Here is a 23603-nt window from a genome sequence, read left to right as displayed (position 1 = left end):
GGAGTGCAGCTGGATTTGTCACCAGGGCAGCACTCTCCTCTGTAAGCCAACAGTCACCAAGACCTTCTGAAGACACCACCTTCATGGGTCTGGTCTCCAAAGGTGAGGAACACCCCAATCTGCTGCTGCCTTTGACAAGGACCCATCTCACCCCTGCATGGAGATGTGGGAACCTCAGAGCAAAGAATTTCCTACCATGGAGAAAAAGAGGGGTTTCTGCTGGTTTAAATCCCCTGAGCAAGCTCAGCCCAGGATCAGAGAGACACCACCACTGACACAGGGAAGTGATGGGCATCAGTGGCTGAGGAAGGCCTGGACCACATCTCATGAGATCACCTTGGGTGTGACCTAAAACCACACCCACACTGCCAGAAGGGTTTGTCTTCTTCCTCCCCTGCAAAGATGTGCCACTGTGGTGCAGGCGCTGCCAGGACAGACCTCAAAGCAGCCACACTCTGTCCCCAGTCTCCACACTCTTTGGGGCAGAGGCTGTATTTATCCCTGCACTTGCTCTTCCATGCTCTTCAGGGAACCTTTCCTGATCTGTAGTGTCACAAATACCCTGTGAGAGAGGCGAACCAGCCTTCTGCCATCCCCCATCCCAGCCCCAGCACAAACAAGACCGTGGAGCCCACGGCGCAGTGCCTGAAAAACTCTGATCCAGGCAATGGCTGCAAAGCATCACCTTTGCACTTCTGAGGAAGATACAGAGCTCCAAAGGCACCTGAAAGCCCCAGAGGCCAGCGTTTCCCAAACAAACAGGCCTCATCAGGAGGGCACAGGCAGCCCTGGCTGCAGCCTGTAATGAGCTGACCTGAAGGCTTCCTCCCGGCTCTCCAGCTCGTGGGGTAATTGCTGCACATTTTTAGCCTTGCCTGCAGCCATATCGTACAGTGAAGGCTGCCAAGCTGTGTCCAGGGCCAGGTGTGTTCAGGAAAAAAGGATAATCAGCGTTTTAAAAAAAAAAAAAAAATAAAACAGGAGAAAAATCTGAGGCTGAACTCTGCTGCATCCGGTTTTGTTCTGGCTGAACCAAATTGGCTGCCATCGAAGCAAATGGCAGATGAAGAAAACATTGACTTTCTGCTTGGGTCAATAAACAAGATAAATTGAGTGGGGAGCTGGACGTGGAACAGGGACATCATCATTTACCAGAGGAAGAGAGAGGGTTAAAGGCAGAGAGGCTGAAGAAGGGCACACGCTGTAGGTCACAGTAAGGGTGTTTCACTCAGGAGCTCAGCCTTGGGAGGGAGGGATCGTGCCAGCTCCACCAAGGCTTGGGACTGTGCTGTGGGACTTGGTCTGCTGTGCTTAAAACAGAAGACCCCAGACTCAAATCCCAAGATGAGACAATGGGGGATTGCATTCCTGCAACTGTGGGTCTGCTGGTGCCAAGGGTGTTTTCCCTGGAGCCAGTGCACAGCCTGCACAGGGCTGACACCGGACTGCTGCTGGTCCAGAAGCAGCCATAGCAACCCTGCCCCAGGTCTGAGAGAGGTCAGTGATGGGATTCAGCTCACCCATCCCAAAGTAATCCAAGATATGCAAAGGACTGGTCACTTTGGGCTCCTCCAAACTCACCAGGAGAAATCAGCTCATTTATGGATGACCCCCCTGCCCTAAGGCAGTCAAGGATAGAAAAAGAGTTGATCCATGCCCTGAGCTCCACTGACCAGATCTCCAAAGATTAGAGAAGGCAGCCTCAAGGACTAGCTTAGATACAGACCTAGGGTTGATCTAAGTACTCCTAAGCACAGTCAAATCAGGCCCAGCCTACAGCTCCTGGAACTACTTGCAATAGGTGCTGGGGAGAGAAGGGGGAACCTGCTATTAATCTTTCTGAGCAACAGGAAGCATCAGACGACTAAAATACCACTTGGGAGAGACATCAAAGGCCTTTAGAAGAGCTGTGCAATGGCAGAGGTTGCAAGGGATGCATCAGGGGCCCAATCTCACAGGTAATGACAGGAGCAGCAGGCAGGTGTGCATGTGATGGGAGCATTCCCGCCCTCAGGCCAACCAGATCTCAGCCATCAGGTTCCTTTCAGTCACCACAGTGTGTCATGGTGAAGGATATGAGGTTTGAACCACAATTCACAGCAGAGCAGGACGTGGTCGTTGCCATTCCTGCCTGATTAGATCTGTCAGAACCCATCAGTGGGAAGTTTGCCTGGGAACCCTCTTTCCAGCTGCACATTTAGCAACAGGAGATTGATGAGAGGAGAAAAAAAAGGGTAAGAAAGAAAGACAAGAGCAGCATTTGCACATTGCAGGACCACCCTCCTTCTCCTGCCCATCATACTTCACTCACCACCTTTATTTCAGTGTCTGTCTTAATTAAGAAGACTAAATGGAAAAGCTTCCATGCTAATCCAAGGTCTGCCTCGAGGGGCTGAGGAGGATGGCCAAAACAGAATTTGCTTCCTCTGAAAGACTTCAGAGACAGCCATGCAGAGACATGTCCCTCATGGTCCCACCACGAACCCCACAAACCACCAGGGAGCAGGGAGCAGTGGATGAAGATCTGATGGATGCCAGGAGCATCGTTCAGAGCCCGTGGCAGCTGGTGCCTCTGGGCAGAGAGGGGAGCTGTGAGCACCAGGAGGGCTCTTGGAGGCCAGCCACTGTGTGCAAGGAGAGGTGAGGGTTACCCAAAGCCTCTCCAGCACATGCTCTCCCAAAATACAAGCCAAGACTCCTCTTTGATTACACACACAAGGGCCAAAACATTGATCTTTCAGCCAATAAGCAGCAGCAGAAGCAAACATCTGCAAATGTGACCCTTGGAAAAAGAGTGAAGTTGGAGATTTTGGAGGCAGAGAGGCAAACCTGGGGATTTTTGAGCAGGAAAACAGTCAGTGATTGTATTTTTAGCACTTCACCCAAACAGGCTTCTCCAGACACATTAGCAAAAAGTGGGGATCACAGCAAAGACTGAGTTTAACATGTTTCTCCAAGTTTTATTCCCAGTGGAAGGAGCACTGCAGAGCTGGAACTCTGCCTGGTCGCTGGCCTGAGGGCAAGGAACTTGCTTTCGGCATTTGGACTAATTCAAATTAGGAGATTCACATTTGACTTCAGCAATATTCACCTCTATCTATCCAAAACCAAACTGGGTGTAAAGAAATGCAAACGACCTCAGAACCCCTGAGGGTCTGCCCTGCCACAGGAGAGCATTCCCAGGAATAAAGCTCCGGAGCAGGAGCTGGCATTTTGGGATCGGCTGCAGACTGGGATGGTGAAATACTGTCTGACTGTGGGCAGGCTGCAGGATGTGACAGTGCTCCAGCCTCCTCATCTGTAAAACAGGGACAACAACAGCTACCTGCCTCCCACCGTGCCACACAGTTAATTAATGCTCCTTTGAGTTGTGAAGATTAAAAGCAGCGTATAACTGCAAAATAGCAGTTTATTATTATTATGAATGAAGCCTCCACTTGTTCCATCAGTGCCCCTTAAAGCAGTGCTGCTGCAGACACTGTGAATTGCTCCCAGCAGCTCTACTACCACTGGCATTCGCAGGGGTTTGACTGTAGACTTCCAAGTAAGAGCTTTGAACGCGTTAGGGAAGAAGAAAGAGAGGGAGAACAAATAGAAATTCCACCACATTTTGTGTTTCACACTTGGAGACGATGCTCCCACCCTCCTGGGGGCTGGAATAAAACAAACCCCAGACAACAGCACCTCTTCACCTCCTGTTCTCATCTGTGCTTTATCTTCACAGGCTGCCACAGCCCTCCCTGGGGAAGGTTGTACTGCAAGGGCACAGAAACACCAAACTGGGATCACAAGTCGGCTTTAGGAAGGGATTAAGATATTGACTCTACGCCCCACAGGGATCAATCCCACCAACAGGCACACCCAGGTGGGAGAGGTTTAGCACAAGAAACAGTGGGGGCAGACCAACATGCTCAAAACTACGCAGGGGCATGGACAGACACCCTGGCAACACCCAAATCGTGTCCTGTTCTCCCAGGTGGCATGGTGGGAGGGGTCATACGAGCCCTCCTCACCCATTCCTCCACTCTGGGGCCTCTCTGTCCTCTGCAAACCCTCTTTACCCTTACTCAATGCCATGAGCACCAGAGCTGGAAGAGCAGCTTCCCAGTGCCCACCACAACCCCCGAGCCATTCCCCAGCTCAGTCCTTGTCCTGCCACAGATGGTTTTGAGTTGGTAACACCAGATTAACAAGCAGGAAAAGAAAGTTCAGATCCTGGCTTGAGTACTTCAGGCAAGTCACCTTTTTCTACCCATGTTTGGCTCTCCCTTGCATCTCTTCAGCCTGAGGCAGAAACCCCACCTTTGATGACTCCACAGCACCTGGCACTCTTATTTCCTGACCCTGCAGCAGCCTCTCCATGCCCTGGCTGTGCAATACTGACCTGGAGGAGCAGCTCGTGGCTCTCCATGCCCCCAGCACAGCTGCTCCCCCCCTTCAGGCCCCTCCAGCACGCCTGGCTGAAGGACTCAGATGCCTGCAGCACACGGTGGCCGTGCTGCTCCCGATAGGCACCTTTCATGTTTAATTCAGGGGCTGGTTTAGTTAATCTATTTTTTAATAATTCATCCCTTCCATCTTAATTTTGGTAGTTGTTGAAAATCCCTAATAAAACATTTAGGGGCTCTTTTACTGGAGCAATGGCATGATTTACTTGACGGAATCCAGTCTTTGATGTCCTATCTTAATTCCCTGCCTCCCACCGTGCCTCAATCCTGTTTATCGCTGTGCCGGAGGTAAGAGGTTCTCGTCGAGTTTTGTAGCACTTAGAGGCTTGGTCAGCGTTAATAATTCAGCTGCCCCGCTCAGCACAGACAAATCATGTAGCAAACCAGCCTCTTCCTTTTATTAACAACTCCTTCTGCCACCACGGATCCGGGCACGGGCCGGGATGTGGAGCAGAGGGACCAGGCTGAGCATCCCGACTAACACGGGGCAGAAGCACGAGCAGCACATCACAGGTGCCAACTACATTGTTGGAAGAATATACACCCTTTTACAATGCTTGTATTTCATCCTCTACAGCCCGAATGGGGAAACATGCTGGGTCTTTGCATCTGTAATTGGGGAAGAACAGATGGTGGAGGCACAGTTGGAAGTAATACGGCCATTAAAATAATCTATACGGCTTGTAATTCTCCATCATGTGGAGAAAGAGGAGGGCCCGCCTTCACCCAAGTGCCCACATGGGTTGTGCCTACCCAGGCACAGGGTTTTTTTGCAGTTGTTGGGATACTGAGGTGTTCTGGTGGGTTTGATGGGTTTTACCATTTCCCTTCTCCTGGGATTCTCCTCTTGAGAAGCCACCAGCTGAATCAGAGATGCTTCCACTGGGTGGTTATTCGACTCCCACATGCCATGTGGGACACATTTTCTCCCCATGTCACCCAGTTAAAGCAACTGTGAGCTCTACATCTGTCTTAATGATAAAAGAAGAGCAGCAGAAAGCCCCAAGCACTTCAGGCAGATCAGGATGTCTCTCTAGTTAAATTTCAAACGGGGATGATGGGAGAAAGAATTATGGAAAAACCCTCCTGTTGATTCATGAAAATTGAAACCTCTGAGGAGAACATACAGGCTTTGTCACCCTCTTTATCACCTACAGATCTTGAGTGTGAGAAAATGTAAAAACAGAGAAAGAAAATTGCCCAGAAAAGCCCAAACATTCAGCCAATATATGGAAATTCATGTCCTTGCTCTGCACGATGTAGGTCATGATTTCAGAGACATCTACACCCTCCAAACACCCCAACCACCACATTCCTTGGTACCTCTTGACGGGTGAGGTACAAAATGGAGAAAATGTCTGAAATCTCAAAAAAAACCCCACATTGGAAGGTGTAATCTCTTCCCACTCAGACCTAAAGGCCCACATTCCCATCCTGACTCATGGAGGGGAGAAGGAAAGGGAATCGCAGCACCCTGCTTCCCACCAACACCTCCCCAGGCCGGACACAATGATTTTCTCAGGCAGAAACCTCTCCAATGGGCTTAAAATCCTCACTGTGATCACGGAAGCGAGTACCTCTCCAAATCCTTACTCTGCGCCTGGAACGCAGGGGAGCCAGCAGGACGTTACCTTGGCAGCTGGCTTTGCTTTATGGAACTGTAAATATATTTTTTTAATAGGCTGGCGGCAAGAAAGATGTGTTTCCAGGCTCAACAACATCCAAAATTAACTGCAGTTCATTTCAAAAGGGGCGAAGGGGCGGAGGAAGGGGGGAACGCAAGCCTGAGACCCGCAGAATATAAAAGCCTTGAAAGAAACTGCCAAAAATCCCCTGCATAGCTGCCTTCTGGCTCTGGGAAAGAGATTAAAAACCTGAGCAGTGTCAGGCTGAAGCAGACGTCACAGAGGCCACCCCAGGCCATGCTCATGCTCAGATAAGACGCTTTCTTTTATTATTTTCCCAGAGACGACTCAGCCTTTGCCAACGCAAAGCTCTGCCCGGCTCCTCGCGTCTCCTGGCACGATGGGTTCACCTAAATCAAGGAGAGGAGATGCTGGTGCCTCAGGTGACCAGGGGTTCCCCCCTCTGCAGGGTCCCTGGGGATCTCTGACCTCAACATCAGCATCTCACCCTCCTTCAGCACCTCCTCATCCTCCTTGTGCCAGAGCATTCCGCCCAACCCGCCTTCGTTAGCCCCGGTGCCCGCTCTCCAGCACCTAATTTGACTAACCCTTTAGTGACTAATTTAATTACCCCGGCCCACAAACTGACAGACAGCTGTTAAAAATGGTTATTGCATTATTAATACGCTCCAGTAATTTCCCATTAAAACTATACTGTTAATAATTTTTTTCCCTGTATTTCTTCCCTCTTAATTAGTCTATTTAAAACTTTGAAGGAATATTCTCTTTATGGTAAATGGGAGCGTCGAGCAAATTACATTTTTGATTGAATACTTCTGTGATAGGCCAGCAAATAAGACCGTTGAGTTGTTAATTATTGTCAGAGTTTCACACGATGCCTGCTAATGAGGCAGTCAATCTTCCCTGCCATTCCTAGAATATTAATGAAAGCCATTGGTATTGATTTTGTCACTAGGAAAAGGCAGGAACCCCTCCTCCTTGGGGGGCTCCATGGAGGGCAGGGGGGGTTCTGCACTGGGAGGGGACACAGAGGGACCAGAGACCTTGGGATGGGGTGAGGTAAGGAGGGCTTGAAGTTGGTGGAAGCTCAGGAAGCTCTTGGGTGTGCCAATGGCAGCTTGTGCAGCTCATGGACCCAGTGGGAGGGTTGGCACATCCCCACAGGGATCAATCCCATCAACAGGCAGAGCCAGGCGGGATGGGTGGCAGGGGGGTGGCAGCTCCTGCCAGAATGGTCCCTGTCCCCTCTGTGTTTACCTGTTGACTCTGAACAGTATCAGATTTACCCCTTATCTTTCTGCAACAACACAATTTGTTTTGGGGTTTTTTTTAAAGGAAAGGGAAATACTTTGTATGGACTTCAAACAGATCCTTGATAAAGTGATGCAGGGAAATTATGAGCAAAGAGATAATGGACAAGGATTGACATGAAACTGCGAGATGGCCCCAAGACAGTACAAAATCAGCCTTTGAGTTGTGCAGAAAGATGCACCAGGGAGCTTTCAGTACTGTTTCTCAAGCCCTTTGGGGACTGACCCTCTTTGATTTTCACACTAGTGCTCCCATTAGAGGATGGAGGAGTTTGGCAGCAAAGCCTGCATATGTCAGAGCCATCTTCTGCTGCTCTTCTCACCCAGGCTCCCAGTGCCCAGCTCAGAGAGGAAGAGCAATGTAGGACTATGCCTGGTGCCACCCCCAATGCCCAAGCCTTGCAAAACAGTGTCTTAGCCAAGTCAGAGGGAATCCTATGAAAAGAATTTATCACAGGAGAACTGAGACAGACCAAGGCAGCACCACCCCACAGGTTTATGTGCCTGTGACTGATGTCCTGCCTGCCCCATCAATGCCACCCCCTGGGTGGGCAGGTAGCTGCACTTCCCCGAGTGAGAGGCTGCATGCACATGTGTGCTGTTCAAAGATGCCACAGACACCCCTGCTCCAGCCCCCAAAGCAAGGATGAGCACACACAGCCACTGTTCCACCTGAGCCATGGAGGCTGTTCATGTAGCAGAGCCCACACACAAGCATGTCCAACTCTGCCTTCTGCAGCCACATCATCTCAGACCTCATCAGCCTCAGGGGACTGAGTTTGCCAGGACTCTGCAGCAACAAGTCCGAGCAGAGCCCTGGATTTCCGAAATAGGTCGCCCAGCACTCGGTGCTGGGTTTATTTCTGTAGCTTTGCTCTGAGGAAGTGCCTGCATGAGTGAGACCCTGATCCAGAGACCAGCAGGATCAGTGCTGCACACAGACACTGTGCTGGCCCTGCAAACCAGCTCATCTCTCTCTGACCTGCCACAGCCTTCTCAGCCCAAACCTCCCCCAGCCCCACTCCCACCAGCAAAGCCAGGACAGACTGGATGAACCTTGCAAAGCTCAGAAAACCTGTTCTAGCAGGTGACATGCTTACACAGACCACACTGTCACAGCTGCTGCAGAGAGGCCAGAGCTCAGGGACTTCACTCCAGCTCCCTGCTGCAGCTACTCCAGTCAGGCTTTGCACAGCCAAACCCACACCCTGCCCAGAAATGAGCTTATTTTGGGCTATTCTGGGAACAGTCTGCCTCTGCCTGACTGGGTGACGCAGGGAAAGGTGTGTGTGTAGGGCAGGCAGTTGGAGCATGTGGTGATGCACCCTACACTCTGCATGCTCTGTCACCCAGGGTTGCACAGCTGGAATGACACCAAGAGACAGGGACGGAGGGGGGACAACATCCAGCCTGCAGAGAAACATCCCCCATCCATGCTGGAAGCAGTGGTGGGGTTGGGATCACCATCCCTGCAGCAAAGGGACAGCAGAGCTGCTGCTGCCTCCCCTCATCTGCCTGTAACCTGAGCACACACTGGGCTTTCTGAGCAGGCTGCCAAAATACCGTGGAGTCAGATGTTCAGCAGGAAATCTCTTCATGCCCCCTGCAAAGCCCCAGCTGATGAATCCAAAAGGCACAAAACAACCGGGGCTTCTCCCTGCACCACTCACCAGATTTCCATTCGATCCCGCCCATTTCTTAGCCCCTTTCCAAGGCCAGGTGAGGGCATGGTAGGAATTTCTGTGGTTTCTTTTCCACCCAGGAAAGCAGCAGATTAGCATGGTTGCTCCCCAAATACAGGCAGTGTCCCCCCACCCAGCCCCCCCTGCTGCATCCAAGCCCATCTGCTGCCCACCTGTGTTTTATAAGCAAGCCAGGCACTATTTTTACTGCAGTGAAGGTTTCCATACCAAAAGCTCCTTTCTCATAAAGCAGGCTTCAATAACTCCTTCGGGTCCCCTTCCAACCTGGTATTCTATGATTCTGTGAAAAGAGGAGGTTTCTGCTTATAATGTGACACAGCATATCCTGGTTTTACCAGGAAAAAGGGAGTCCAGAACTGTCCCCAAGCTCCCAGTGAGATTCCATGAAAAGCCCTTCAGGTCAATGGCATCGATCTCCACTCTCCTCCTCCTCTACCAGTACCACCTATCAGCTGTGTTCAGGCACAAATTATGGCTTTCACATTCCAAAAATCCATTTCACCCCACATGGCACCGAGTCAGAGTAACACAAACCCAGGGGTGCTCCTTTTCCTGGATGCAGCTCCCACCACCCAGAGAAGGTGGGAAGGGTGGGCTTGGATTTGCCTACAGTCACATCAGGCCAGGATGATCCACTCCTACCCTAAGTCCTTGAGAAATTTCTGTAAGGGAGAGGAGCAGCCAGGTCTACTAACACACTTAGTGCTGACTCCTTGGCCTAAACAGAGTGCCATTCCCTGCCTCCCCCAGCTCTCCCTTCCCTCAGGGAGATGCAGAATGATAACTGAAGCCACCAACAGCTCCATGAAGGAACGGGGAATGTAAACCACCATGGGCAGCAGGGTTGGACATATGGTTTTTAAAGTTCCTTTCAGTTCAAATCATCCTGTGATTCTACGATTCCATCAGTCAAGGAGTCCTTTATTAAACCAACCACAGCTTTATTACTAACCCTTTATAAACTACTCAGCTATTGCTCCAACCTGGTTCCAAATCCAGGGCACTCACAGTCCAGAGCCAACACCTCCAGCTCTGGCCCGTCTGTGTTTGATACACACTGATTTACAAAAAAAAAATAAAAGAAAGGAAATGTGGACTGAACTGAATAAAGAGACTTCTCACTGCGAAAGCTCAGTGCATATTTACACAGCATCCTGCCTTAATGCTCAGCTGCTTCATTTTGTGTCACTTTAAGCCCTCCACAGTAGCAGGGAAGTATTAGCTGGGGTTTAATTGTGTGCTGCTGGGTTCAGCGCAGCTGGGAGAGAGCCCTGGGGCACAGCAGCGCTGGGAGAGATGTGCCAAGGCAGTGACAGGGGCACAGCCACCAGCAGAGCCACTGGCCAGGAGGGAGAGCAGCACTGGGGGACACTGCCCCAGCCTGGGACAGCTCTGCCTTACATATAAAGCAAAGCAAAAGGGAGCTCTCTGGCTGTGTGGCACCCAGGACCAACTCGCCCCAGCGCAACTGGGGGCTCTTTGCCCCTCCATGTGCCTCCCCTCCAGAGCTGCTCCACACCAGACCCTTTCATATCCTCTGGAGGAGGTGAAACAGGCACTGGATGGATTATATACAGACTGGGTGGTCCACCAACACCCCCATCCCTCTTTCCCAGCACTGCCATTCCTGCCTCCACTCAAGTCACCACTGCCAGAGTCCTGCCCCGAGCAGGGCACAGCCTGTGGCACAGTGTGGCAGTGAGTCCCCAACTGCACCCACCTGCCTCATGATAAAAAGCACTTGGTAGCAGTCAATAGCATCTCATAATATCAAAAACACCGCAGGAAACGTCTAGAGCTGAATTGATTATGGCACAGTAATTCTTCAGGCAGTGAAAGCAGGGCAATTCCCAAGATGGGATTATTTTTTTAGCAAGGCTTCACCTAATTTTCTTGATGATATTTTCCCCCTGCTCGCTTCCCAGCCCGCCTTCCAAACCTCTCCATCTTTGCACTGCTCTTTGATTTAGTTCCTGAAAACAATATTCTGCTCAACACACTCCAGCAAAGTGCCCAGGAAAGCATCACCACCCCCTGTATCGCCAGGATTTACAAATGTGAAGCAGGAAAAAGTCAAGGAAGATTTTGATTTTGGCTCTGTAGCCAGCAACCCACTTTGGGGAGACCAGAAAAAGCCCTGACGAGTACTTCAAACATATAAACCAGAAAAGGAGACACTAAGGAGCAAATGCACAGACCAAAAGGGGCAACAATACAAAACCTGGGCAGAGCAGAGGCAAAGGGCAGCGATTTTCAGTCTGATCCAGCCTTGACAAAGCACAGAAAGGTTTTCTGAGCCAGTGGGCAAGGCCAGGCAGGACACACTGTCCCTGCTCTGTGCAATGCTGACACTGCCTGTAAACCATGCACTGAGCTTTTTGGTGCTTCTAACCTCATTTTGAGCTGGTTTTGCTCCTCTGCCTGGAGGTGAGTGGGCCAGGGGGAACCTGTAGAGCATCCCTCCTGCATCTGGAAACAGCGTGGAATGAGAAGGACCAGCACAGCACAAGCAAAGTTACTCTGAGCTGCTTGGAAAGTGCTGCACCAAGAGCACAAAGGGCACTTTTTCCTAATAAATCACCCCAAGAGCTGGGGTGACATCTCAGAGCAGAGCAAATACCTCGGAGGCAGCAACCATGGCAGTAGGGCACTGTACCGAGTCCACTGGAGCTGATGGAAACATCACCCTGGAGGAGCAGGAGCTGAAACTAATTAACTTCACTTGTCTTCATTGAGCACAGCCGTCCTGTTTCACTGGCTGTGCCCCTGTGGCTGCCCCCGTGCCCAGCCCCAGCTGCCCACACTGCCAGCTTTGGCAGCCGTGGTGCCACAGGGCACTGCCTGCCCTGGGTGAAAGCTGAACAGGAGTTCTGCCCCTCAGTTTTGTCTGATTTGCACCAAGCTGCCATCCCTTGTCCTCCCACAGTGAAAACAACGTTCCTCTGCAGCAACATGTGCATCCCCTCTTCCCTTTAGCAATGAGAAAAAAACCATAAAAATAAACCTAGAGGTCTGTCTTCTGTGGTGCAGCACATCCTGGTTTCACCAGGAAAAGGGGAGTCTGTAACTCTCCCTGAGCTCCCAGTGAGATGTCTTTTCCAAGAGCCCTTTTCAAGCCTGCAAGGGACAGTGTCTTCTCGTGGTGCCCTTAAAGGAAAAGGACAAAACTCTGCTGTTTGTGTCCATCTCCATTCCTGTCGTCTCCGCTGAGATGGCTTTTCCTCCCCGGCTGCAGGGCCTGTCACAGGTCCCTGGCTCATTCCCAGGAACATTTCGGCTCCACTGAATTTTATTAGTTTTGTCCTTTGGCTGAAGTGATTCAACAGCAGTTACAGGAGATAAAAACAGGAAAGGAGGAGTAGATCCCATCCACGTCGGCCAAGTTTTAGGCAACTGAAATCTCATCAGAACTGGTTGGTGGAGGTGCCAGTTCTTTCCACTCGGTTGCGTTAAGAAATAGCTGAAGAAAAGGCACTTCCCAGTGTCACTGCCCCACCCAGGGCTGCATCCTCGCAGCTGGACAGCTGTGCATCCAGATGGGACTGGGGCCATCATCCCATCCTGCCCAGGAGCATCTCAGAGTCTTAAAGACAAGTCGCTGAAGTCAGCCCTGGGAAAGAGGGCAGGGACTCTGAGCATCCTCCCCAGGTGCCCAGGAAATCCTGTCCCTCCTGCTGCTGCCACTGTCCTTGTTCCTCTGCTGTCACTCTCCTGCTTCAAGCCTGGAGCCTCATGGTACAGATCCCCATCATCCCAGCACCGTGTCTGGGCCAGGGGATGAACTGCCTCATCCTTCTTCCTGCAATCCTTCTAGTCCCCTTCCCAGGCAGGAGATGCACACAAAGGCAAAGGTAATAATACACAGATGGGGGGGGGGGAATTGTAATTCAGGAAAAACAGTAGAGAGAGGCTGTATAAACAGAGGGGTCAAGGGGCTGTGCTTTGAACAGGCAGTTACAAAGCACACTCCAGCCGATGTTTAACAGAAAGCAAAGGCAGCGACATAAAAACAAATAACACCATCAAACAGGGACAGGAGAACACCTTTCAGGGAAAGAACCCAAGGTCTGATCTTGCCACCTCACATCACCCTTTCTGCTAAGCATGCACATCAGTGTCAGAGCCCTGCCTCCCCCTCCAAACCCTCAGCACTCACTGCTTCTCTCAGCACTGGCAGGATCCTGCTCCACCACAGACCCTGCTCCAGGCAACTGGATGGATGGACACAAAGCCACAGCAGCAGATCTGGTGTACAGGACAGCTACAGAGTCCAGTGCCAAACCCTACTCTGTGATGGGAGACCCCAGATACATCAAAGGGAATCATTCTGGGAGTGAGACAGCGCTTGCATATTTGGCGAGTGCTGGGTATTCTTAATTGTCTCAATAAACATATAAACAAAATCTGTTCACTCAATGGGTTGTTTTTCCCTCCTGGGCTCTGCAGCACCACAGACAAGAGGAACAGCACTCACTCAGCTGCCAAACTTGTAGTTGTTCTGGTGCTCCCTACGACGGATTTGCCTACGAGCCAGGTCCAAATTTACATCCCCTGCCCCTAAGAGGTTTGATCATGTTCTGTGCAGTTTTACAGCTCAGCATTAAGACCTCAAAAACGCAGTGGGTTCACATAAAAGAGCAGAGAGTGAAGCTCAGCATTACTGCAGCAGGAGTTATTAAAAGCCCAGGAAGAGGGAGGGCTGAAATGTCCCTTGGATTCTGGGCATGAAAGATGCCATGGCTGGTGATGGACCAGGAAGAGACAGGTTGAGGGCAGTGAGTTCCTTGCACCTTCCTAGAGGTGCTGAGTGATCCACATTTCAATTCTGACCTGCCCCAGATACTTCCTGGGTGATTTCAGCTCCAGTTTCTTCCCCTCTTTCTCCACTGCACCACTCCCCTAATCCCTCTCTCATTTTGCTGCTCACACCCTTCTGTGGCTGCCGCAAGGTTACGTCTCCATTTAGTCACCCCGTAGCAAAGTGAGCCGTACCTGACTCTTCTAACCTGCTCTCATAAATCACAGCAGGAGGCAGGGAGGAGGAAAAATCCTGGTAAGCAGCCAGGACGAAGCCAAGTTGACAGCTGCAGGGCAGGGGCTGGTGGCTGCCTCTCTGTAAAGTGTCTGTCCCTTCCCTCCAGAGGATGAGGCCAAAGGCTGCCTCCATCCCGGTGTTAAGCACTGCAAGCTGCTTCTCCACCACTTTTTGAGAGATGACAGCCTCTTGGGGTGATAAGAAGCCCAGGCCAGAGCACAGGGATGTTATCTGTGAGGATGACTGTGTGTCTGTGACGTGCACAGTAATGAATTGCCCTCTCTCTGCAGAAATGAGTAAGTTGTGCCTGGTGATGCAATGATCAATTTGCTCCATCATGCAAAGCTGTCCATTCATCACAGGCATTGACTGCCAGTTGCTCTCACCTCTTTATTGGCACCAACAGAGCAGGTCCTCTGCAGGTCCCTGCTGAGGAGCAGTGTGAAAAAGGGGCTTCCCCTCTCCCCCCAAACTCTTGGCTGAAGGTCCCTGCAGCATTGAGCATCCAGAAATCACAAACTGCTCCTTTCCAGGAGAAAAAAAAGCAGGGGAAAAAAATACCAGGTTCTCACGGCATTTCCTGCACAAATGTCAGGAAGAGCAGGCAGAGTGCCTTCTGCCTGCATGCTGTACCCCACTGGGATATCCCACGGGGACCAGTCCAGCCCATCTCCCGACCTTCAGGGATGCCCACCTGCAGCTGCACCCATTGCCCTGTGCCCCTGCAGATAAGACACAAGCAGATGAGCTTTGCTGCTGAGATAGTGTGGCCACAGCAAGGTTGTTTCCCCTCTCCTGGCCCAGATTCCCTTTGCCTTTCTCATCCAGTTCACTTTTCATCCTCCTCCGCTCTCAGGGAGCCTCACACCACAGTGCTCACCACAGACTTGCAAAACCATAAGTGCCCAAAATCACTGCAAAACCCTTGAAAAATATCACCACAAAACCCCTGCAGGGTTGGGGCAGCAGTGGTGTCACAAAGGGCATGGCAGAGCTGAGCCAGCAAATGCCACAGGCAGGGAGTAAAAGCCTTTCTCCCATCCTTGGCACAAGACAGGACTTCTGCAGGCAACAGAGTTGGGGAGCAGAGCACTCTGCCTCCAAGAGAATTGAAAATAAAATAACAAACAAATAAAAAAAAAACCCTAGAAATAAAAAATCCAGTTGATTGTACTTTGGCAAAGAATTCAGAGAGCAAAGGGGCTCACTTGGGAGCAAAACGAAGATGAATCGACAGCGAGTTCAAGCGAATTCATTCTGCCGCTGAACACTTGTCTCTCCATCAGGACATCTCAAAGGCTTGTCAAGCGAAGGCAAGGCTTTTATTTGTTTCTATGGTTGCCATAACGATAGAACTATATGTCATATCAGGCAGCAGCTGAGGCTCGTGCCTCTGATTTATAGCTGCTCACCAGAAATTACCAACTTTTCTGCAGAGCGGGTGGCACAGTGAACCAGGACCACTGGGTGTTTGCCTGTGCTGTGCTCTGCCCCCTCAGGTTAGCCCTCCTCTTGGTCCCCCACAGCCAGCTGTGCCCCAAGGGATACTTTTATTATCCCCTGCAGGGATGCTTTTATTGTCCCCTGCAGGGATTTTTGGTGCTGGGGCTGTGGGTCCTCCCAGTAGCTGCCACAATTAGAGCAATTCCTGGCCCCCTAGGACAAGCTGTACCTTCTGAAGGGCCAAACAGACATGGCAAGGTGTTTAAGGAATGCCAGCAGAAAGACTAAATACCTAAAAAGCAGAGAAACTTCTATGTCTACCACCAGGTTATGGGAGAAATATAAATAAGAGAGAGAGATGGGAGCAATGGAGAGAGGGAAACAAAGAAGGGTTTTGAAAACAAGTGAGGTAAGGTAGGACCAGGAGGTATTTATTGTCCTGGCAGGGGATGTGCCACAGGGACAGTCTGCCCATCCTGGGAGCTGGTCTCCAGCCCAAGGCAGAGGCTGCCCAGCCATGGGGGAAGCCCTGCAGCACTGCTGGCCAACCTCATCTGAACAAAGATGCCACTGTCAGCGTGGCTGCCACGATCCCAGGTGTGTGACCAGTGTGACTGTCCTGCAGAGGATCAGACTCTGGGTCGAGGAGGGGACACTCAACATGGTCACTGATAAATTATATATGCAAGTTTCCTTAACTCTAAGTACTCTGCTTAATTTATGATGCACAGCCCTAAAAACTCCAGCACTGAGTTCTGCACGCAAAGTCCTGTCCCTCTCAACCCTCAGGACATGTGGAAGCACGAAGCCCCCTGCCTCCTGTTTGTAGGAAGTTTATTTAATGACTTGGCTGCAGCAGTGGAAGGAGGTTAGGGCCCCTCATCTCCATCCACTGAAGCACAGAGGCAGTTTGGTGCACGGTTCAGCAGTGAAGCACACGGAGAACAGCACCAGAGTCAGTATTTCCCCGGAGAGCTGCTGAAAGGCCGAGCCCCATCTGCCCCTCTGCAATCTCCAGCATCTTCATAAAAACACAGGGCCACGTTTGAACCTTTAGCCCTCTGAGTTGTAAAGACTTCATCACTTGTTTTCTCCGAGCCAGGCTTTCTGCAATTTCCTTCCATTAAACTCTTCAAGACAAGCGACCTCCGAGCCAAAGGTGTCAGACTAATGAAAGGTCTGGAGGAATGCAGCACGCTCCTTATTAAAGACACAGAAGAGACACAGGACTGAGCCACCATCACCACATTACAGGACAGCAAACAGGGCACTCTGGGTGCTGAGACACGGCCGTGTTGCAGCTGGTGTAACACAGCCCAGGGTCTGCCCCACGGCATGGAGACGTGACTGTATTAAAGCCCAAGCACTGCAGGTTCAGGAAATTCAGGAAGAATTTCTTCACTGAAAGGGTGATTAAACATTGAAACAGGCTGCCCACAGAGGTGGTGGAGTTCCCATCCCTGGAAGTGTTCAAGAGATGACAGGACATGGCACTCAGTGCTACGGTTTAGTTGCCAAGGTGGTGTTTGGGCAAAGCTTGGACTTGATGATCTTGGAGGTCTTTTCCAACCTTGATGATTCTCTGATACACCTACAGGAGCTCCCAGCATGGAGGGTCAGCAGCACTACCACAGTCCCACAGCCAGGGATCAGGTCCCCTCCATGCAGAGGGGTGGCTGTGTTTGAACATCTACAGCGTGGACAGCACGTGTTCACCTCTGATGGTTGGTCTGACGTGATGGGTCATCACCTGAACATCTGAACCACCAAAACTGCTGCATTACCACTCCCTTGAGAAGTTGCCAACACTTGTGTCATTCCACAAATGACAAAGCAAAGTGGCTGCAAGATAAGCAGCTCTAAAAGTACCTTTCTCATTGTGTGAAAGCACCCAAGAACCTCAGAGGAAGTTCTCAGAGACAGGTCAACGTGGTGTCCATGAGCATCAAACACAACATTGCCCCTGCTCACCACCTGCAGTGGATCTGAACAGCCCCAGCATTAGCTCCTTTGCACCATCCCACTCCACCCAGGGGGTATCACCTTGGTTTCCACCCACCCCGGGGTGTTCAGGACCCCAAGCTTGCAGCTTCACCTTTGAGAAATGTTTAAGTTCTCCTGCAGAAATATTAGATCGCTTTTCGCTTCTCACTGTATCTGTGAAACCTTCCATAATTCAACATCAAATATTTATTATCACGTTTATTAAAGTTTTAATAATTTAGCAACTCCTGTGTGTAAGATACAAGCACTGTGAACTCACCTCCCCTTAATTCTACCTGAGTCACTCCAATATTTATACCTGGAATTCTCAGTTCAGGTTCCTTTTATGAGGGGAGAAGGCAACAACCTCAGTGGCAGAACCTCCCCTCCTCCTGCCTGGCATTCATCCATCCTTCAGAGATTTTTCCACGAGGATCAGTGCCCAGAGACAATTACTGCACTGGAGCAGAAAACAAGCTTCCGAGCCTCTACCTTCACTGAGGTCCTTTTAATGAAGATGTGAGGAGGCAAGAAAGAAATAATGTTCTCCTGGCATTTTGGCTTGGAAAATGTTAACATAAACCAAGGCAACCCTTCTCCTTCTCAAATGAAAAGCAGAAGTTGTTGCGGACAAGAAAAACAACGCTCCTAAGAGAGCCAAATTGTGATAGATATGTACCATCAGTCTCTTTTTGAAGGAGAGGGAGCAAGCACTGATTAGCAACAAAAACACACTCTTGGAAGCGAGGACCTCTTGGATGCCAGTCCTGGCTCTGCCATAGCTTTTGTAGGCACTTGCTTTAACCACAGCCCTGCCAAGATGATGGTATGGAAGAATGGAAATCCACCACCCCACCACTCTGGGAAAAGACAAGACAGAAGGGGTTGGGGGACACAAGGATCCTGTTGGTACCCAGGAAGACGATTCACAACACAGGCAAGAATTTTCAAGTCAGGAAATTGTGTCTGGAGTCAACTGGAGAAAGCAGCAAGAAGGAAGGAAGAGAGGGAGGAAGGGAGGGAGGGGTCATGGAGTCTCCCTGGCACCCAACACTCACATTCTCAATCTTAATTTAATGGGATAGAGGGGAATACTTGCTAAATACCTTCAGAATTAAACCCTTATAGTTGACAGTTAAGCCCTTGTAAATCAGACCAAGGAGGACAATGACCAGCAAGGTGATCACCACCTCTTCTCCAAGGCCCCTCTTTCCAGCTGGGGCACAGAAGGCAACTGATGTGCCTGGCTCCTTCTCCAGGGACCTCCTTTGCCCACACTCAGCCCAGTCTCCCAGCAACAGCCTCTCCCTCCACCAGGGCAACTCTCCTCCTGCAATGCCCTCTTAGGTCCTGCTTCAGAACCAGACTATCCCAAGTCCAAGGACATTTGCTTAAAATACAAACTGGCCAAAATGGGGGAGCCAGAAAAATATCCAGGCATTTACTGAACTCCAGGAAGTAAAAACCCCTCTAATTGTACAGTAATTGGATGAGCAACAGAGCCTTTCACCCCTCATGAGCATCCCAGCAGCTATCAAAGGCCAGGTGGATGTGATGTATGTGTGAGTTTCAGAAAGATGACAGCACCTCCATCCTGGTAAATGCATCCATTTAAGCACTGCAATCTAACATTACATTTAAGTCACTTTAAAATTGCCTTCTCCTACCAATTCACCTGTCTGTACTGGCAGACTTCAGAGTTACACACTCAGGCCTGGCCTAGACCCATCAGACCAAAGAGCCTGCAGGGCCATCACATCACATTTCTTATTGGAAGAAAATTAATCAAACCTATCATCATAGAAATTACTGCATCCTCAATAACAATTTAAAGAGCGGTGTAGTCACTCAAGCATGAAGAAAACGAGAAATCTGCTTCCTACCTGACATCTGCTGGATCTTCCGTCACCAGAACATCTGTCTTGCAGCTGGCAAGAGGATTGATGGAAAGCTCCACAGGGGGCACTACGAAGCTCTTACTGACTGGAAGCCACAGCCCTTGACCCAAACTATAGGTAGACCTGGAATAAGGGCAAACGTGTCACAAAGGAACAGAGTGTCCTCAGGGAATGGTGGCTCTCCACTGCACCTGCCCACCTTGAAGTCAGAGCAGTGGTGGCACCACAAGAGATAAGTTAGTAATTTGGGCTTGTCCTGAAAGCCAAATGGGAGAGGAATAATGGCATTCTCCTCCCCGTGCCAAATTGGGAGTTGGGCTTCGATGATCCTTGTGGCTCCCTCCCAACTCAGGATATTCTGTGATTCTATGAGATGCAACAGAAGGGGATGGGCAAGCTCTTCTTTTCAGCCCACAGGGACTCTGTGCACATTGGCCTTGTGTTTCCTGAGGGGACAAGAGAAGAACCCTTCTTTACCTGGATAAACCTTTCAGGTCTGTGACAGGCAAATGACACTCGTGTGCCCCTGCCAGCACAAGAAAGAGCTGGGAGTGACCAAGAGGTTGCATCTGCTGGCATGTCTTCATGGCTCTCCCCACCCAAATGTCCAACATGAACCCTCCTCTGACTCACCTGAGTATCTTCTCTGGTGCCTGCTCTCCTGTGACCAAGTCATATCCCCGCTCCAGCGTTGTGTAGGGCCATGGTCTGGGAGGAGGGATGGAGAGAGCAGCTGAGCACATCACTCAGCAGCACAGCCTGGTCCCAGGTCTCTGGGGCCAGTGATCATCCAAGGGGAGGAGAATCAGGCTCCTCACCACTGTGGGAGAGCCAGGACAGAGCAAAGCCACCCTCCTGTCCCCACTCACCCTTCGCTGTGTCCCCAGTCACTGCGCACACACAAGTGCCGGTGGACGGGGTCTGGGGCGTACCCTTCGTGGCAGCTGCACTCTCCTAAAAGAGAAGAGGGAAGGATGAGACCTTTCTGGCCCAGAGGCACATCAGTGACTGCAGAGTTGGACCCTCCTCCCTTGCTGCCCATCTCTGCATGTTCGCAGCCACTCCTGCTCCCTGCTATGGATCTGGAGCACTTTGGACCCCAGAAACCTCTGGGAGCTGTGAAGGAGGAGATGAGGAGATGTGGAAAGCTGCAAAAAACCTGTAGTTATTCTGGGATGGATTACATGATGCAGCAACTGCAATAGCTGGGAATGAGGTTTCATGATGCAAAAGGTCTGTCCTCACCTAGTGTTCCTGTGCAGCCCTGCAGCTCTCCAGGCTGAGCAAACCTCTGCTCAATGGCCCCCAAGAAATATTCCCCACAGAGATGTACCCGTGTGGATCCAGCCCCTGGCCTGAGATCTACCCACAGGTCTGGCAGAGGGGCTGCTCAGGAGCCAGGGGCTCACTCCTCAGCAGGGATTTTGACCTTGCTTGAGCAGAACCAGTGTCCAATCCAGTATGAACTGAGGAGGGATGCCCCAAACCCATTCTGGTCACATCTCCTTCCCACCTCTGCTCCTGGCACCTCACACAGGATGGGGCAGCGGAGTCTCCTGCAGCCCAAACTCCCACAGGAGGATGCAGAAGCCCCCAAACTCTGTCCTCCACAGGCAGTTCCCCTGCCATGCCCCCATCCCACAACAAAAGGGCTCTCAGACCTGCTCCCTTCCACTCTCTGGGTGCTGCCTCACCCTGTTACACCCTTTTGACAGCAAGAGAAGACATTTCCCACACCAGAAACCCGTGCACGCTTGGCCCAAATTGATTCACTGTTTGGTAGAAATACATAACCCGGAGCAAGAAACAGCAAAATCAAAAGATTAATTGGATTTGCACGTGGAGTTTCTGCTACAAGCTGCTGCCAATGTTTTTCCTCCCTCCCCTCCTCTCCCCTTCGTGCCTGGCTGTGCAGCAGGATGAGCTGTAAACACAGGAGGGGTGTTGGGAGGGGGGTACCCCCAGCATGGTGGCAATGCAGACTGGCAGGTGCCTTGGTGCTCATGGGGATCCTAAGCAAGTTCTTAAAATGCCTCACAGGGATTACAGTAAAGAGCTTTATTGTCAGGGGGGAGCGAGAAGGGGATTCAACTGCTGATATTTTTGAGGAAGAGATGCCTGAAAAGGGAGAGGCAGCAAAAAAAGGAAAGGAGGGGGGGGGGGAGAAAGAGACAGCTAATGATGTGCTAAAATGCAACAGCACCTTCATGAAATATTCACTGCCTCAAACGCGTCTAATATTAAAGATTAAATGTCCTGGGATTTGTCCTAGCGACTTCGAAGCACTGATTTATGATCTGTCAAAAGCTGCTAACCTTATGATTCATAACGGGAGCGGCAGGAACATTGCTCCTCCAAAGGGAAAGAGCTGGGAGAGAGATGGTGGCACTCGGCCCTGCTCAGGCTCAGCCGTGCCTGGGGGCTGGGGCGGTCTCGGCACAAGAAAACACAGGTCCTAATGGCTCCATCAGTGATTTTAAAAAAAGAAAAGTTATTTTTTCCTTGGGTGCTTAGTGCGCAAGTTTCCCCAGCCGTGCCGTGGATCATTAATTCCTGGTGCTTATTACATAACAAATATATGCTCTGCAAATGAGAGACATCTCAAAGTGCTTGCGAAGCAGAGCTGGGAGTCTTGGGGCACGGGCTCACGCTCAGCTCCTGCCACAGAAATTAGAGCAAGTAGGGAAAAGCCACCTACAGAGGTTGGCATCCGGCAGCCCCAACGCCTCCCCCCGTATCGATGGCTGGGGGTGCTGGTGCTGAACCCCTTTCCTGTGGTGCAGGAGGGTTTATTTTCTCTGCTGGCTTGTTTGCTGCTCTGTCAGTTTGGCGTCGGAAGGAGAAACTCTATCAACCTGCAGAAATATTGATTTTATCGACTCCAATCTCGGAGTTTCAGCAGCTACAGCCGGCGCTCGAGGCTTTATCGGGAGGTTTATTGGGAGGTTTATTTCAGTAAGTGAGAGGGCAAGTGGTGGCACCGGTTGGGCAGGAGACACAGGGCGGGTGACAAGGAGGACTCCAGGGAAAGCCACCCACAGCACAGAGACTAGGGATACCTGCCCCTCTCTGTAACCACTCGGGACCAGCTTTCCACAGGTCTTCCAGGGAGATCTACACCCCTTTGGTAGAGTTTTAGAAATTGGATAGGGAAGTTCCCAGCACAGGGTTGGCTGAGCGTTGCAGTCTGCTGGAAGTGTGGGGACTCCATCTCCTGAGGATAGATGGTTTAGCAACTATTCCTGTATCTACAACCACAAACAGACAACTAGTGGAGCTTCCAGAAAACCTCAGAAGAACCTGCTGTGCTCTTACAGATTCTCAGGAGCTTTTGCTCTCTCCCCATCAGAATCCACCCTCCTCCTTTGACCCCCTGAACTACTCTGTTATTTTCAGTCAGTTCCCATCCTCCCTGGGCATGATGATGAGCCAAAGAGGATGCTGAGCCTGGCTAATCCCCATGGAATGAGAAACATCTGATAAAGTGCCCAGAGTGGCAGGAACAGGGGTTCCTGTACCTCTAACCCCTCTTAGGGTGTGTCTTTAAAAAAGCCACCAAACAGCAGTGCCTCTGTTCAGAGACACTAAATCCTGCGTGCTTCTGAGACAGACACAGTTATCTGCTCAGCATTGCTGCAGCCAAGTTAGGATTCGAGCTGAGGTTAAAGCCAAAGTCAACTAAAGTAACCAAGTTTGACAAATAGCCACACCTGAAGCTGGATGCAATTTCCACAGGTCCTGCACACGCCTCTCTGCACAGCGCAAATGAATCAGGATCTACCAATGGCCATGACAAGCATCCTGCTTCTGCAGCCACCACCCCACACCCTGCTCATGGTAAAAACACAGGCCTGTGTAGTCCTTCCTCTGCCTTTGGATTCATAAGCCACAAATCAGGTATGATAATCCATGGCAAATTTTCAGCTGTTATAGGAAAGGGAAGGGTTGCTGCTCACCCAGTTTAAGCAAGGGCAGATCCTGGTGCTCAGCTCTGGAGGTCCAATGTTCTATTACCATTTAAACAAAATGCTGGGAGGGGAAGGAAGATCTCTGAATAAAGCAGGAAATGCAGCACCATAGCCCTAGCAAGAGGCTCTGAAAACACATAATTCAAAGAATCACAGAACGGTTCAGGTT

The 23603-nt window shown here is 50.7% G+C and overlaps 1 protein-coding gene across 4 annotated transcripts in view; it reads right to left on the bottom strand.

Moving 5' to 3' along the window:
- ASTN2 (astrotactin 2) overlaps positions 1-23603 on the bottom strand; it is a 324472-nt gene that overhangs the window by 161059 nt on the left and 139810 nt on the right. For all 4 annotated transcript variants that reach the window (XM_051807886.1, XM_051807888.1, XM_051807887.1 and 1 more), the window contains exons 8-10: positions 20336-20420; positions 20100-20174; positions 19452-19589 (exon numbers count right to left, since the gene is read on the bottom strand). In XM_051807886.1, coding sequence (XP_051663846.1) covers positions 19452-19589; positions 20100-20174; positions 20336-20420 — 298 coding nt within the window. The remainder of the gene's footprint in view (positions 1-19451; positions 19590-20099; positions 20175-20335; positions 20421-23603) is intronic.

This window comes from Manacus candei, unplaced genomic scaffold, assembly GCF_025592945.1.
Source record: "Manacus candei isolate 608988 ecotype Guabito, Panama unplaced genomic scaffold, ASM2559294v1 h1tg000071l, whole genome shotgun sequence".
Taxonomy (NCBI): domain Eukaryota; kingdom Metazoa; phylum Chordata; class Aves; order Passeriformes; family Pipridae; genus Manacus; species Manacus candei.
The sequence above is the reverse complement of the archived record's forward strand: the minus strand, read 5'-3'. Positions and strand labels throughout refer to the sequence as shown.